Below are 16778 nucleotides of genomic sequence, written 5' to 3'. Positions count from 1 at the left end.
TCGATTAATTATTAACTTCATCAATTGAAAATCTAAATAAAGTGATATAATTTGTACAATTTATTTTTAAACAATAATCTTCAATTTAAGAAGGAAATGACTAATTAGTATATATTTATACTATTTATTATTAATGTTTACTCTGTAATCATTGAATTTTATTGAAACAAATAACAACTTATTTTTATAATTACCACTTTAAACCCCAAACTATTATTACAATATATTATATCTTAATTATTTTGACATTATTTTGACATATACTACACTTAAGACAGTAAAAAGGGAGAAAGAGTTTATACGTAAAGAAGCAATATCGGTTCATGGTTTTAATTATTTTGACATATACTACACTTGATGTTCAATTTCATGCGATTTTGGTTCACATTATTGATTGAATAAATAATACCTCTACACACTTTGATCAATTTATTATGGTTCATTAATAATACATCTACACACTTTTCTGCAACTATTTCTTCACCAAGTACGCAATAAGATGCCTTAGATTCTCTACCTACGCAAGTTAATTTGTAATTAATGGATCCTTTTATTTATTACTAATTAAATAATGGACGATTCTCATAAATGATAATTGAATCCTGTCACTAATTTCTGTATAGTAGTAACCAAGTCCAACTCGTAGCCTTAATTAGCGGTAAATCACATTCAACTTCTCAAATCAATTGTATGTTAACCCTTATACGTATCAAACATAAAAATAAACACATCTTTGATTGATTGGGTTTGTTTGGTCTCGTTGAATATCTTTAATTAATTAGTGTTGCCGTATAAATTTATTTTTCTTTTTTGTATTCAATTTCGAGTAAATAAAATCTCAAATTAAACTACATGAAGTAAACAAATTGTATTAGATAATTATTGTATGATCAAAATTAACATCTAACTCGAAACACATAATATTTCATCCACTAATTAGATCCATTCGTTGAAGCAATTTGACGTTATAGACTTATAGTAAGAGATGAGTTGACTTTTGTGTAGCAATGAATTTGGATGTTTCGAATTCAACAACAGTCCAAAACACTCTTTTAATTTGGTGCCACCTATCACCACATGCCTCCATGTGAAATTAATCCAAAATAAATGGACGGCTTTGATTAGATCGTGTTAAATGCTTCAGTGAGTGTGTGTGTGTGTTTCCTAAAACTTGAAAATGAGTTGAAAACACATGTCTACATACACACACACACACGCACAAATGTACAATCAATCAAGGGTTGCAGATTGGCTCACTAATATGCAGACAAACAACCCAATAAATCATATAAAAATCCACAACTTTTAATTATGATACAATTTAGTACTCCCCCTTTCCCCACAAAAATAGCCTCCTTTCAATATTTAAATAAACACAAATTCTCATGTTCGATCGCATGTACAAGTGAAACTGATCATGTCAGAGCTAGGGAGCAGATCTAAACGCGTGTCGAGGCGAATCTGGTCATGGCTATGAGTCGGATAATTCAAAGTAATTATTATTATGATAAAAAGTACTCCCTCCGTCCCATAAATAATGGCCTGTTTCCTTTTATAGAAATAATTAGGGCTTAGTTCTCCTTAATTAACTATTCCTAATTAAAGTTGATTAACCCTAAAATAAATAAAAAAACGGCTCATCTCTTGCCCTCTATTTCTCTCTCTTCAGAATTTGGGGAGTCGAATAGTTCTGCCTCCTTCAAGGGGCGCCGCCGCCGCCGCCCTTCGCAGACATCTCCACCGTGCGCCCTGTCCATTTCCACCGATCTCCACCGTGTGCCGTCCAATTCCAACGATCTCCACCGTGCGCCGTCCATTTTCACCGATCTCCACCGTGCGCCGTCCATTTCCACCGATCTCCACCCTCTGCATCCACCGTCTCCACCCTCTGCATCCACCGCCTCCGATTTCCTCTGTCTCTGCTTTCGATCTCCTCCGCCTTTCATCTCTCTCACCCTCTGCATTTTGGGGTTTTCTTGGTTTTAGGGATCTGGGTTTTCTCTGTGTAGAGTTTGGAGAAGCGGTGGCAAATGGTTTCGATGGTGGAGGGATTTGGGTGGCGGTGGAGGTGGTCGTTGCCGGAGGAAGGGTTGGGTTTGGGTGTTGGTGGAGGGAAGGCGGCGGATTTCTCTGTGTTGGGTTTGGGTTTCTTCATCACATTTCTGTGTTGGGTTTCTCTGTGTTGGGTTTGGGTTTCTCTGTGTTGGGTTTGGGTTTCTTCATCACATTTCTGTTTTTTGGGGGTGGAGGGAAGGCGGCGGCGCTTGCGCCAGCCTCGCCGGTGATGAGAGCGCCGGCAGCAGCAGCTTTATTTTGAATGAAAACATTTTCTTTTATTAACAATATTTAAAATCAATTAACCATTACATTAAAGATGTGGACCATACAATTTATCTCCTAATACAACTCTCCTTAATACCCGTGCCGAAAAGAAACGGGCCATTAATTATGGGACGGAGAGAGTAATAATCGACGTAAAGAAAAGTACTACTCCCTCCGTCCGCCAAGATTATGTAAAATTGTTTGGGGACAAGATTTAATAAAATTGGTGATGATTTTGATGTAGTGGAGAAAGGGTGTCCCGCCACTTTATGAGTTGCGCGGTTGAGATTGAATTTGGGGTGTGTTTTTTGTAAATAAAGAGTGTTAGTAAGGATAAAATATTAAAGAGGATGGTGGGACCATTGCTTAAAAAGGAAAGTGACATAATCTTAGCGGACGCCCGATATAGTAATTTTTACATAATCTTGGCGGACGGACGGAGTAATATTTTTGAAATATTACCTTTCTTTATATCAATAATTACTTTTTTGTTATAATAATAAAATTACTTAATTGACCAAAATAAGTATACCGTCGCCGCGTCATTCGCTCCGCGCCCGCACCCTCGGCCCTCCACAATGCGCTGGCAATCAAGATTGGTTGAAAAATATGAATTATTCGAAGTAATTATTATTGTGATAAAAAGTAACAATCAACATGAAAAAAAATAATGTTTTGTAACATTACCTTTTTTAATATCAATAATTATTTTTTCTTATAATAATAATATTTATTATTATTTTGTGGCCGGCTCATAAAAGCAATCCATGACCTACCCCAGCCCCAATCCGACCCGACTCATTTTTTTCGTGCACTAAATCTCACATGAGACCAACTTTTAAATAAATTAAGAAATTACAATTAATATTACTTGAAAATCATAATTTATGTGCAATTGTTCTATTTTGCTCTTATTAATTGCTCCACATATCATTTCCACAAATATTCGAGAAGGTTGTTTTATTAAAAGAATGTTTGAATACAATTTTAATAAAAAAAAAAAAGTTGGACAAAGTTTTGAAACATCACAAAAAATGACTAATTTTATAGGAAAAAAAAAAAACTCTTTCTTTTGTCTATTTGTTTGTCGTGGCCCCTTGGGCACAACAATAAAAAAAAAGGGACCCTACATTAATATTTCTTTTTAATTCAATGAATCAAGATATGTTTGGAGCATGGGTTTTTGGATTTTTGTTAAGATGGAAAAGGGAAATAGTTCTTAACAAAAATAAATACGTGTGCACATGTACACATATATATGAAAAGATCCATCTTTCACATTTATTGGTTTACATTATAAACGAGGCGAAAGTCTTCTTTGATCTAACATGTGTGCCACCATTTTGGTTGCTCCTAATTAAGCATATTTTATCTCTAATATCCCAATCAAGAATCCTTCTATTTTATTTGTTCCATGTAGTAAAATTCACTTCATATTGAGATTGTGTTTTCTTCATTACATATATTTAACCATTTAGACAAATGATCGTATACTAGTACTAGGAGAATGATAGTAAGCTCGAAGGGGAATAATACTTAAGTGTGATTGCACTTTTAAAAATAAAATTATATCAAGAATGCTCAAAACGCCGACGTATCAACCCATTGAAACATCAAATGAGCCATGTCGTACTTCGAAGTCTGAAAATGGACCAAGACATTTTTTTATTTTAATAAACATTTTTGATAATTTATGATAAAATTTTGAAATTTAAAGTGATAATTTTCCAATTAATTATAATTCCACCGTTGCATGCATCCAACAAGTCCCATGGCATTGCGAAGCCAAAAAATAAATATGTGATAAACGATTATGTAACGTCAATTATTCGGTTAGCCATATTAACAATAAATTTTGTCGAAATCTTGATTAGTTGAGAAATCATATTAAATCAATAATTTTGTAATTATCACTCCACATTTTGAAGTTTGATGCAAAATCATATATATAATATGATGAAAGTTTAGTAGTAATTATAGGTAATTAATCCAAAACTTAAATACCATTTTAAAGCAAATAAGTATGTGATTTTACTTCAAGGTAAACGAGCGAATATAATCTCATCTAGAAAGGAGTAAAGAAAAAAAAAACTTTTGAAAAGATGAACAAAATAAAAGAGTTAATATATAAAACTATCCACTTTCATATTGTAAAGATAAAAATTGTCCACCAAGATAAAAATAATAAAAACTGTCCACTTTTGGATTGAAAAGACGGAAATACCCTCCTTTAAAAATATGTACTCTCTCTCTCTCTCTCCAGGTACGTCTCCTCTCTCATTTTCTTCTTTCTCTCTCTCCATTCTCTTTCTCTCTCTTCTCCCTCACGGCCTTCCCCCTTCTCTCTCTCTCTCTCTCCCTCCCTCCCTTCGAGCTCAGATCGCTGGCGGAGCGCTGCCGCCTCGGCCTCGTCGCCTTCGCCATCTCCTGCTTCACCCTCCGCCGCGAAGCGCCGCAGTCCCCGGCCTCGTCGCCTCCGCCATCTCTCTCTCTCTCTCTCGCCACAGCGCTCCACCCAATCCCTACAGCCACCGTAGAGCCCTCCACCATCGAGGCTAGCCGTGACAACCACCACCACGGAACCCCCCAAAACTCAGCCCCTCGTGCCGCCTAGGGTTTCATTCCCTTAGAGCGGCGCCGCCTCTGCTCACCTTCCGGCCGAACAATGCAGCGCCAGCAGACATCCCCAGCCACGGCAACTTTCGGCGAGCCTTCTCCCCAGGCAAAATCGCCGGTCAAAAAAAAGAAGGAGCGCGAACACGACGCCGCTGCTCTCTGCCTCCACACGATCTGCACCGCCAGATGCGGCGGCATCTCCGATTCTTCTCCGATACCGAGTTCTGCAGTCCCGATGAATTCGACGATGCTTAAATCTGTGTACTGTGTTGTAGATCTATAATCTCTCTCCTTATCTCGCTCTCTCTCTCTCTCTCCTTGTAAAAGTAGATCTGGAATTTTGTTTGTGACTATTGCAAATCTGCTTGAACTTTTGTTTGTGAATTTTGTTGGCTGTTTGTAGAAGATTTGGTGTGAGGAGGGTGATTAGTCAAATTAATATTCTTAGTTTGATGTTTGGAGATTTTGTTGGTTTGATGTTTTTGATTATTATGTACGAAGAACTTTGTATGTATGAAGAACTTTTTGATTAGTTTTTGTTAGTATGTACGAAGAATTTTTGTATGAGATGAAAAAACTTTTGTGTTAAGAACTTGATCCTTAGCAACATAGCTTTTATGTTAAGAACTTTTGTATTTTGGTGTTGTACAACAATTTGATCGAACTGTATGATTATTTTTTTAATGTTCTTAAATTCACAACCAAATTTATGAATTCACAACTTAATATTTTTGAATTCACGATCACATCTATAAATTCACAATTTAATATTTTTGAATTCACAACTAGATCTATGAATTCACAACTTAATGTTCTTGAATTGTCAACTAACTTGATAAATTCACAACTTAATATTTTTAAATTCACAACCAAATCTATGAATTCACAACTAAAACTCGAATTCGCGAAAAAAATAAATTCTAGTTTTAATTGTGAATTCAAACTTTAAAAACTTAATTTCACAACTACTTGAATTCACAAGCAAAATAAATTCTGATTGTGAATTAAATTTTGGTTGTGAATTCACACTCAGTCGAATTCACAACAAAAAAATTCTGATTGTGAATTCAATTTTAGTTGTGAATTTGATTAGTTGTGAATTCACAATCAAAAAATTCTTATTGTGAATTAAATTTAGGTTGTGAATTCGACTGGTTGTGAATTCACAACCAAAAAAATCTAGCTGTGAATTAAATTTTCGTTGTGAATTCGACTGGTTTTGAATTCACAACCAAATTTTTTTTATTGTGAATTAAATTTAGGTTGTGAATTCACAACCAAAAAAATCTGGTTGTGAATTAAATTTTGATTGTGAATTCGACTGGTTGTGAATTCACAAACAAAAAATTCTGGTTGTGAATTCGATTGGTTGTGAATTGTGAATTGCGGGATTTTTTAAAGGGGTGATGTAAAGTGGACATTTTTTTAATTTTTAATGTGAAGGGTATTTTGGTAACAGTGGACATTTTTTAAGTTTTTTATTTTAGTGGACATTTTTTATCTTTACAATATGAAAGTGGCCATTTTAAAAATCCACTCCAAAATAAAATTTTGTTGATATTAAAGTGTTGTAATGTAAATGGGCTTTTTTTCTCAAAAAGAATGTAATGGGCTTTAACATAACTCCATTACTCATTATAAGAGTTTTATGTTTATTTTGCCCAATAGTCCAATAGTCATCTTTAAAAAAAAATAGAAAAAAATAAAAAATGAATCCAACAAATCTCGTACTTCTATTATTCTAAAAAGTGATGCTAAACAGCCACATTGTGGCCACCCACAATTTATCTAAATAGAAAATAATTTAATTTATTTAACTTATTTTTTAAAATAAAAATAAAATTTAATTATTTGATTATATTCTCTACATTATAGTTATTTTTTTTACAATTTTTTGATAATTGTTTTATTGTTATTAAAAAAAACTGAAAAAAAAATGCAAAAAAAAGTACAATGTAGAGAATATAATAAAATAACTAAATCCTATTTTTATTTTAAAAAATAAATTAAATAAATCAAAATTTTTCTTATTATATTAGTTTGTGGGTGACCACAATGTGGCTGTATAGATTTATTGTATTCTAAGAGCATCCACAGTGGTGACTCGATGGGCCTTGCTCGAGTCACCACCACATCGAGTCACCCCACTGCAGGCGCCCTTATTTGAGGCTTACTCGAAAAATCAAGTAAGCCTCGTTCGCCTTAAATTCGAGCACGTGCAATCACGCGCACATTAAAAAACATTGAAAATTGCAAATTTGGATTCCAACGACTACTAGCCGATTTTTTAATTTTTTTTCCTTCTTTTTGCTATTGACCGTTGCTTTGTTTTTTTTTTTTTCTTCTATTCATATACTCCCTCCTACATTTATTCATTCACCTACACAACTCGCTCATCTCTTCCACACAATTCCAACTTGCTCTTCCTTCTCTCTCTAAAATTCTTCAAAAAATGGATTCACACAATCCCAACTACTACGATCCAAATTGGGTTCTCGATCTCTCCGACGACTATCATCCCGATTTATCGGGTTTCAACTTGGGAAATGAGCCCCCAACGGGCAAGTAGGAGGCAATGGTTGCCCATAGTGCTTCCAAGCTGAAGAAAGGAGGGCGGCGGAATGCGATCGCCTACAAAGAGAAGGCGCCGGCGCCGGAGGAAGGAAGGCCCCTCGTCGTACCTACACCCTCTAGGAGACGAACCTCATCGTCTGAATTTGGACGGAGGAGACCAACGACGCCATCTGAGGTGTCGACCAAAAGGGGGAGTCCTATTAGCAACAATTTATCGACTGGGTGAACCCCTTCATCGGCGCCAACCTCCAACACCGGCAAATAAAATCACACTGGGCCCAAATGAGTGCAGAGGTGAAGCTATGGAAAGATACTTGGGTGGAGACGTGCGCCAAGTGGCCTTCCGACCATTCCGACGACATGCTTCGAGAGAAGGCCCAAATTATCTTCGCCGCTAGGAGCAAAATCGGCCCCTTCAAGATGTGGAATGCATGGAAGCTTCTCCGAACCAACCGAAAGTTCAAGTCTATATACCTCGAGGGAGACGTGCATTCCTCAAAGAGGACAAAGACTACGGAGATTGGCGATTTCACCACCTCAGCATCGAGCGAGGAAATCACGTCTTTTCGCCCTATTGGAAATAAAGCGGCGAAGGCGGTGGCGAGAGTGGCGAAGGCAAAGGGGAAGGAAAAGGCGTCGGCATCGCATGCCTCGGAGCCTCCACCCGAATGCAAGGAGTACTTGGACAAGTCCGACGACAAACTCGAAAGAATTATCATCGAGTACGCCTAGTAGAACAGGCTCAAGAGGAGGATCCACAACGATCGGATCTTATTCATGAAGACCTCCAACATGACGCCGGGGCAGTTAGAATTCCACAAGGCATGGGTGACGAAGATTCTAGCTTACCAAAGGGATGAGGGAAATTAGCTTATTTTTTATTAAGTAATTTTTAATTATGTCTTTAGTTTTTTTTTTTTTAATGTAATTTGTAGGTTTTTTTAGTTAATGCGATTTTAATTTTAAGTAATGGCGTTATTCTATTTAAATTTGTGCAATTAAATTTAAATGAAAAATACAAAAATCAAAACTGAAAAGATAAAGTCAGATAATGAGTTATCCCACTGTGGCATGCTTATTTATGGTGGTGCCCCTTTATAGAATAAGTTTTTTACTCAACCAAGCTCCTTACTCAACCACTGTGGATGCTCTAAAACCTCATCTATTTTTTCTTTTGCCAAGAAAAAATCTTATCTGGAATTTTTTGAACTAAATATTTTTTTGTAAAATAAAATCTTAAAATAGCATATATTCACTTTTTTTTTACAATTGCTGTCAATATAGGTCAACACATTGTCTCCAACACATAAGGTTTTTTCTTGGAGATCTTGTGCTCTGATCATTGATTTCATCCACAAACTATCAAGGTAAAAAGAGAAGGAGCAGCGTCAATTTCGATTCAAATCCATTTAGTTCTGTATTTTCTATTTTATTTGCCTTTTTGAGTTCATTTTTCCGATAATTTGAACATTTTATAACCTTAATGTATATATATAAGGACACAGAGCTCACTCTCACTTCCACTCAACTGGTTTCAGTTTCTTTGGCTGATTTTACATTTTTGTAGTTTTAAGCCGTCGTTTGTATTTGGGTGGAAGATTGAATCTTTCTCGTAAATCATATACAAATATTACTTGTCAAAAAGAATTGAACTTTTTCAAGGGTTTATACTAATTTGACTGTCAAATTGGTGTTTTTGTTAATCTTTATTAATACTAGATTATTTAGGAGTCAGCGTTGTGTGATTGTAAGATGTCACGATTGATTCTACCAAGCAAAGCTTCGAGCTTGTCGAGGACATGCCTCTTGGGTTTTGTCTCCTCCACACCTGTGACTACCTTCTCCCTTATTCTCTCTGTGTGTGTGATAAAAGTTAAGGTTTGATGCTGTACAAAAAGTGATAAGAGTTGTTAAATATCTGTCTGGGCATAAATTTTCAAAATCGAGCACTCCTATGTGGAACAAAAAAAAATCTTTTTGTTTTAATGATATGAATAATTAGTACATTGACAACTACTATTAATCAAGAAGAACGATAATTCGTTTACAATAAATAGTTAGTATTATAAAAGCCTTAATTCTTTATGTTTGTCCGAATTTATTGTTGAGTTCACCAGGGAAGTGAATGCATTTACTGTTCCTTTGTAGTTTATGTGTTAAATGCTTCGTGCTCTTCTTGTGTTCTTCTCGGGGCATTTATTAAGTTTTGGGAATGTTGTGCTTGTCTTCTGGATTTTGCTTACAGCTTTATATAGAAACAATAACTATAATGCCAACAAGCATCTTATTTGAGATCTTTGGTGTCAGGTACGATGGAGCTTTTGCGTAACTGGGAATTCGGCAAAGAAAGTTTGTAGATACAGGCCATTCTTGTGCTCTGAGGTTTGCATATTTTCGGATATAATATCACTCTTATATACTTTATTTTCTCTTCTAAAGTTTATGGCATGGGTTTTTTCAAACTTTCTCAATCTTCTGTTTCCAATAGAACACCAATCGGAGGAATGGTCAGACACCGTATTACTCACTGCCTGTAAGGTCACTTCTTATGAAATCTTATCATCTTTCCTCGAATATCACGTTGTTTCTTTGATAACTACTGCATTTTGTTAAATGAGCTTTTGATTCCTTTTGATAGAGGGCTAGAACTATTGGAAAGAGGTTTATCTGCTCTGTAGCAACAGAACCACTACCAAAGCAAGTTGAAGAAACTAATATGGAGGCACCAAAAGAGATATTTCTGAAGGATTACAAACAACCTGATTATTTCTTTGAAAAGGTAATTACTTGCATGCCTTGGTTTCTGGATAAAAGATTCTTAATTTTACAGAATATGATTTCTGCGAGCTTTCCTCTAATCAATGACATATTATGTCGTAGGTGGATTTGAAATTTCAGTTGGGCGAGGAAACAACGTTTGTTTCTTCCAAAATTGTTGTCTCTCGCAGGGTTGAAGGTACTTTATGTCTCTTTTTGTTATAGTTGTATTTCTACCGGTGACTGTTTGTTGGGTCGGTGAGAATTGATGCCAGAATGGTTGAAGGAAATTTCTAATATGGAGTTTGTTAGTGTTCTATTTCTATGAAGGATAAATTATTCATCTTATCTGATCAGTACCTTGGGTTTTTCTACAAACGATTTTGAAGAATCAAGGTTCAGATAGATTAAGATCTTACTTGCAAATTATATTTTATTCAATAGCTTAAACTTTTAGCCTCCTAGATGTTTCAGGCTGCCTTACCTTATCACTTCCAAAATTTATTTGAATTCCACCAGATCCTTCAAGGACATAACTTTTCATGGGTTAGAATTAGGATTGTCATAATACTCCATTAGAACTGAAGCGTGAGTGTTATTGCTATAACAAAAAGAGATTGCGCTTAATAGTTACTCCATCCGTCCCTCAAATGCAGACCCATATTTCCTTTTTGGTCCATCCCCGAAATTCATACTCGATTCCTTTTTTAGTAAGTATACCCCACATGGCCCATTAATTAATATCCTCAATATTCTACCTTATTTACCATATTTTCCATTGTAGGTCTCACTCTAATTCCACTCACAACACACTCAACCATCACATTTTTACTACTACAGGAAAAGTGGGACCCTTATTCTACTCACAACACACTCAACTAGTTTCTTAAAACCCGTGTCATTCTCAAATGAGTATGCATTTTAGGGAAGGAGGGTGTATTTTTTACTGAATGAAGTTTGATTAGATTATGTTTCTCTGATATCAATCTTGAACTTATATGAGGCACTGTTATAAGGTAAAAACTGAAAATGTGAAGGTCTAAAATCCAGTCATTTGCTATTTTTTGCAACCAATTTCCATTTAGGTGGTACGTGTTCCAATTTTCAAATGTCTTTTTCAAGGTATTCGTCTTATCTGAACACCTCCGGGAAATGTGTATTCAGTTAAATCTGTATTTCAGTTCTGGTGCTAGAATCTGTCCTTACCAAGTACCTTGGTAATCCTTCAGAAATAAGCTACATCTTCATCTGATCCTACAGGTTGTTCGTCACCTCTAGTCTTGGATGGGGTAGATCTGAAACTGGTTTCTTTGAAGGTGAACGGAGAGGAGCTGAAGGTATGTGGTGGATGCATCTATTTGCAAAGTAGCATTTATTTCCCTAGATCATGCCTATACTGTCGTCCTACTTCCTTTTAAGCTTTCAGTGCTTAACTATTTCCAACAACCTTACATATTATTATTGACTGTAACTTATTTCTTTTTCCTCATCTCACTATCATTTAATGAATGAATTCCATTTGTTTCAGGAAGTTGATTTTCTTGTTGATTCACGCCATCTGACACTTTCCTCTCCTCCAAGTGGTAAATTTACTGTTGAGATTGTCACTGAAATCTGCCCACAGAAGAACACGTCTCTACGGGTTTGTACCTGGATTTTATATTAACCATTTTGTTCCACTAAACTATATATTAACATATGTCACAGGAATACATGTTCTAATTCCACTCCGATGAATTATGCTTGATGCAGGGTCTCTTCAAGTCATCAGGAAACTTCTGTACCCAGTGTGAGGCGGAAGGTTTCCGCAAAGTTACATACTATCAGGTGTTGTATTTAACACTTATGCAGCTTTGGTGTTTGGTTGACTTTTCCTGGGCATCCGTCTAACATGTAGCTAAAACTTTAGGATCGTCCTTATATCATGGCGAAGTACACTTGTCGAATTGAGGGTGACAAGTCATTGTGCCCTGTCTTATTGTCTAACGGGAACCTGACAGAGCAAGGAGAACTGGAGGTAAATAAAATTTATTCCCTTGATTGAATATGCTTTTTCATGGAAAAACAATTTTATCTGAAGCTCAAGATGCATTAATCCAGGGAGGCAAGCATTATGCTGTATGGGAGGATCCTTTTGTGAAACCATGCTATCTCTTTGCATTTGTAGCAGGACAGCTGGAGAGCAGAGATGATACTTTCATAACTCGTTCTGGCCGAAAAGTCTTACTCAGAATCTGGACCCCTGCAGAAGATCTACCAAAGACAGCTCATGCCATGTATTCATTGAAAGCAGCTATGAAATGGGATGAAGATGTAAAGATGTCATCTTAGTGCAGTGTTTTTGTTGTTTCTGATTGGCTGGAATAATGAACTTCTGAATTTAATACTTTTCTTTTTCTTCTATATCAGGTTTTTGGGCTCGAATATGACATGGACCTCTTTAATGTTGTGGCTTTTCCAGATTTTAATATGTTAGTTCATCTTTTTGTTGCTGGATCTTTCATGCTTTGGATAGATATTTTTTCATATTACTGAAGTTGTTTCATTGTGCTGATTGACAGGGGTGCCATGGAAAATAAGAGTTTGAATGTATGTATAAACCCATGACATTATTTGATTATTTAAGATTATTTATATTTCTTCTAAATTATTATTTGGACAGATCTTCAATTCCAAACTTGTCTTGGCATCTCCCGAAACTGCCACAGATGGAGATTATGCTGCGATATTGGGTGTGATTGGGCATGAGGTTTGCATCTTTGCATGAGTAGTTGATTAAACGTTTTTTGGATTCAGTTCTCTGTGCCCCTATTTAAAGTTTTATTGTATTGATCATGTGCCTGTATTTGCACAACTGGACTGGAAACCGGTAAGCTTATGTTTCCTGTTTCTGTATTTAAATTTTTAATTTTCTTATTCTCTGTGTAGTTTTTGATTATGGCCTTATGGCCTGCTTGTTTGCAAACAGTAAACTTAAATTTAGTAAAACATCTGTTGTTGAAAGCAAGTTCTCTCATCTGTGCGAAACAAGTTAACGAGTATAGTCAAAATGAAAGCTTAGAGGAAGCTTAGGATTTAGGCAATTGTTTGTCTCCGACACTGTTAGAGACTGAATTTAGCTATTTATGATTTTATTGTTTTTTTTTTATATAAAAAAATACTATATTTTCTATCTTTTGTTTTATAGTGGATATCTTGTCCATCTGTAACTTTTTATCAATATTTTGATAAATTATTTGTTTGTTATAAGAAACCTTCTCATACAAGTTATCACTTTTTTGGGAAATGTTTTCATGCAAGTCTTATATTGGTTCATCTATGTTTTGATTATTAGATAAGCCATGCATGCTACTAATTATTCGGATTGTACCTTTATTCTGTTCTATTGTATAGTAAGATACTTGTGCTGGGAATTTTCTGTTATAGTGTTTATGTTGTGCTGAATTGATATGCAAGTCAAAACTCAAATTCATATTCATGTAAATTTCAGAGTGACATGCCGGGATTGGTTCCAGCTTAGGTTAAAGGAAGGCCTCACTGTGTTCCGGGATCAGGTGGGGTACATTTCATGTTGTGGAAGGCAATTAACATTCTGTTGGTATCTTATCCTTAAATATTTGTATGTCGCTGTCTCTGTTGCAGGAGTTTTCATCTGATATGGGAAGCCGTCCAGTAAAACAGATAGCTGATGTTTCAAAGCTTCGGTCGTATCAGTTCCCGCAGGTCTGGAGAACAATCTTGTTAAATTGTCATTCATTTCTTATTACAGTTGGACTATTCTTATACCTCGTTTTCACAAACCGTTATCTTAATTTTCCAGGATGCTGGGCCCATGGCTCATCCTGTGCGTCCTCACTCTTATATTAAGGTTAAATTCTTTCTCTGTCCCATTTATTTCCCATTGAATAATTTGTTTCAGTGAAGCAGGCTGCAAGCCCCATTTATTTGGAAATTATGCTAATATACCCTTTTCCTTTTTTATTTGGACAGATGGATAACTTCTATACAGGTGACAGCTTTGTTTTCATCATTTGATAATTTTTATTTTTTTCCTTCGCACATTATTTCAATTTATACTTATCCATTTTTTCTGACGTCTGATTTCTGTTATTTTTGGCCGTTACTATTCTGATGCTATGAATCTGCTTGCTGGCCTTATTCCATAACTTGCAGTCATGGTATGCCTGAAGCACTTTTTATCAACGCTCCCCTCGTTTCCCCCTAAATTTTCCCTGCAATCATATTCATATAAACTACTGACTCTTTTTGTTTACCTGATTTTTTGAATGACATGTATATGAGAAGGTTGGTTTTTTCCCTCATTGAAGGATGTGTTCTGGGCTACGTAGTGGTCTAATACTCTAATTGGATGCGCCTTTGTTGAGCATTCTGCTTTCGTAGTACTAAATTGTTGCTATCTTATTCATAACTAATCTTGTCTTTTCATATTAGGGAGCGGAAGTGGTGAGGATGTACAAAACCTTGTTGGGAGCTTCAGGATTTAGAAAGGTCGGGAAAATGCCGATGCTTGGCTTATTCACAATTAGTTAATTTTCTTTCCAGCTACCATGTGTGTTTCTTTACGTTTTTAGGGTATGGATCTATATTTCAAGAGGCATGATGGACAAGCCGTGACCTGTGAAGATTTCTTTGCTGCTATGAGAGATGCAAATGGTGCTGATTTTTCCAATTTCTTGCTATGGTATGTCATAAGGGAACTGCTATAATTTTCAATAAATACTTCTTTCTGGTGGTAACGTTCTTCAAAATGAATATTTCAGGTACTCCCAAGCTGGGACTCCTCGTCTAAACATTGTTTCTAACTATAACGTTGAGGCCAAAACTTATTCTCTCAAGTTTAGGTATGAATCGTGATTTTCTTTGGAAAATCTATTCTCACTATTGGACGAGTGACCTAACGTGATTACCCTGCAGTCAAGAGGTCCTCCTTGTACCTTCTATTAAGGAGCGCATACTTACAGCACTCAAGATGGCGGTCCTCCTTGTCTCCTCTGGAACTCCTGAAACTGTCGTATGATTTCCTCCTGCATCGCCATCTGCCTAGCATGCTCCTGTTGCCGTCTCTCCATCTCTGCACGCTGTCAGGCCTCAAAAGTCGCCTGCCGACTGAACTTCGCCCGTGCATACGTCTCAAAAGCGTCATAATGAGCAAACTGCTCACGCTGATAAGCATCCATGGCTTGCTGTTGCAGGCGAACTGCCGTGACGTCTGTGCGCATAACAGTAAGCTGCGCTTCTTGTTGCTCGGCAAAGGCCTGAAACTGCTGCATCCTTTCGGTGAGCTCAGTGACATCAAAATGAGCTCCCTGTTCTCCTTGTGCTCCTGCTGTTGCTGCCGCGGGCTCCTCTTGTTCTTCTTCCTCATCATTCACATGCTGAGGGTCCTGCTCACCTGCTATAGCTCTCACATGGGCGCATGTGTTCATCAGCCAATTTTGGGTCTCAAAGCGCCCGCCCACATGGGTGAGAGTCGGGTTTGGCAGAGGGAAGTGGTCACCTTCATTCTGCACCAACTTAAATAGTGGTAGGGCCCTCGACAGGAATCTCATGCGAACCATACGGTGACCACTGAGTAGCATATCACCCGCTAACGGTTCCCATGTAGCAAGTGCGGGACAAATGTGGCGCGCAAGGGGTGTAAGCATCCCTCCTATCGTGATAACTCCTGCATTGGCCTTTGACGCCTTAAACAAGTGCTTGAGTAGGATTTGGGTTAAATCCAGTGGTGTGCGTGTAAGCATCCCCCAAATGATAAATAGCTCGTGCTGCGTCACGTGGTTGTTGTCCTTCCTAGCAAGTACCGTATGAGCAAGAATGCGGTGTGTCATCCTTAGGACAGGATTCCGAATGTCAGCTGCATTTGATGTCCCTGAAACAAATGAACCGGCGCTAGGCAATGCTATCTCTCTCCAGAATGATGTGGCGTTGAACTCTGCTCCAATCGTATATACGGTGTAACCTCCCACTCTGCAATTTAACGTCGTAGTGATCTCTGTCACAGGGATATCAGTCTCCCAAATGTTGTTAAGCTGAAACGAAATCCTGCTTGGTTTGGATTGATTGAAAACCGCCTGGTCCAACATGCTTAAGATCTCCAAAGTCGCTCGTTCATAGGTGTGTCATCCACCATTGAAGATATAAGTCCACCCGACATGGTAGAACAAATCTCGCACGTCCTCAAAGATACCCATCTCCCGAAGAAGATCATGGTCGGCATAGCACGTGATCTCAATCCCCTTCCTTGCAATCTTTTGAAATCTAGTCCGGTCATCATCTGAAATGAGTGTTACCCCATGAAACTCGAGGTCCTCACGAGTATACTTGGCCGGTTGTCGGGAGCTTGAGGCGCCGGTAGCTTGACGTTTCTTGGGTGCCATAGTACCTATGATTAACTGCTAGTTAGAAATCATTTATCACTCCACAAGATTTTAAAACAAGTTAATCCAACACCACCTATCAATCTCCATCCACATTTTCAACTTCCTTTA

The 16778-nt window shown here is 37.0% G+C and overlaps 2 protein-coding genes across 6 annotated transcripts in view; both read left to right on the top strand.

Annotated features, from left to right (window-relative positions):
- LOC130994894 (uncharacterized) overlaps positions 1–16778 on the top strand; it is a 1167164-nt gene that overhangs the window by 930046 nt on the left and 220340 nt on the right. The gene's annotated exons all lie outside the window — the stretch shown is intronic.
- Positions 8752–14943, top strand: LOC130994880 (puromycin-sensitive aminopeptidase-like). 5 transcript variants are annotated; one of them, XM_057920000.1, is made up of 20 exons: positions 8752–8879; positions 9820–9894; positions 10001–10045; positions 10151–10291; positions 10393–10468; positions 11530–11606; positions 11798–11911; positions 12022–12096; positions 12179–12286; positions 12370–12582; positions 12679–12740; positions 12831–12858; positions 12932–13018; positions 13760–13823; positions 13912–13992; positions 14090–14137; positions 14260–14278; positions 14443–14574; positions 14722–14778; positions 14862–14943. In XM_057920000.1, the coding sequence occupies exons 4-14, from the start codon at positions 10229–10231 to the stop codon at positions 13787–13789; spliced, it is 933 nt and encodes a 310-aa protein (XP_057775983.1). In that variant the 5' UTR covers positions 8752–8879; positions 9820–9894; positions 10001–10045; positions 10151–10228; the 3' UTR covers positions 13790–13823; positions 13912–13992; positions 14090–14137; positions 14260–14278; positions 14443–14574; positions 14722–14778; positions 14862–14943. The 5 variants fall into 5 exon arrangements, with proteins under 5 accessions (XP_057775983.1, XP_057775984.1, XP_057775982.1 ...); XM_057920001.1 differs by having other exon boundaries at positions 10001–10050; XM_057919999.1 differs by lacking the exon at positions 8752–8879 and adding an exon at positions 8921–9342 and having other exon boundaries at positions 10151–10292; positions 10409–10468.

This window comes from Salvia miltiorrhiza, chromosome 7 (assembly GCF_028751815.1).
Source record: "Salvia miltiorrhiza cultivar Shanhuang (shh) chromosome 7, IMPLAD_Smil_shh, whole genome shotgun sequence".
Classification (NCBI taxonomy): domain Eukaryota; kingdom Viridiplantae; phylum Streptophyta; class Magnoliopsida; order Lamiales; family Lamiaceae; genus Salvia; species Salvia miltiorrhiza.
The sequence above is the reverse complement of the archived record's forward strand: the minus strand, read 5'-3'. Positions and strand labels throughout refer to the sequence as shown.

Excerpts from the sequence above, each read along its gene's own strand:
- LOC130994880 (XM_057919997.1), top strand. The coding sequence starts at position 9,265 with ATGTCACGATTGATTCTACCAAGCAAAGCTTCGAGCTTGTCGAGGACA. Across the intron at positions 9,343-9,819 it reads GTTTTGTCTCCTCCACACCT|GTACGATGGAGCTTTTGCGT; the intron begins GTGACTACCTTC and ends CTTTGGTGTCAG. Across the intron at positions 12,287-12,369 it reads CAGAGCAAGGAGAACTGGAG|GGAGGCAAGCATTATGCTGT; the intron begins GTAAATAAAATT and ends GCATTAATCCAG.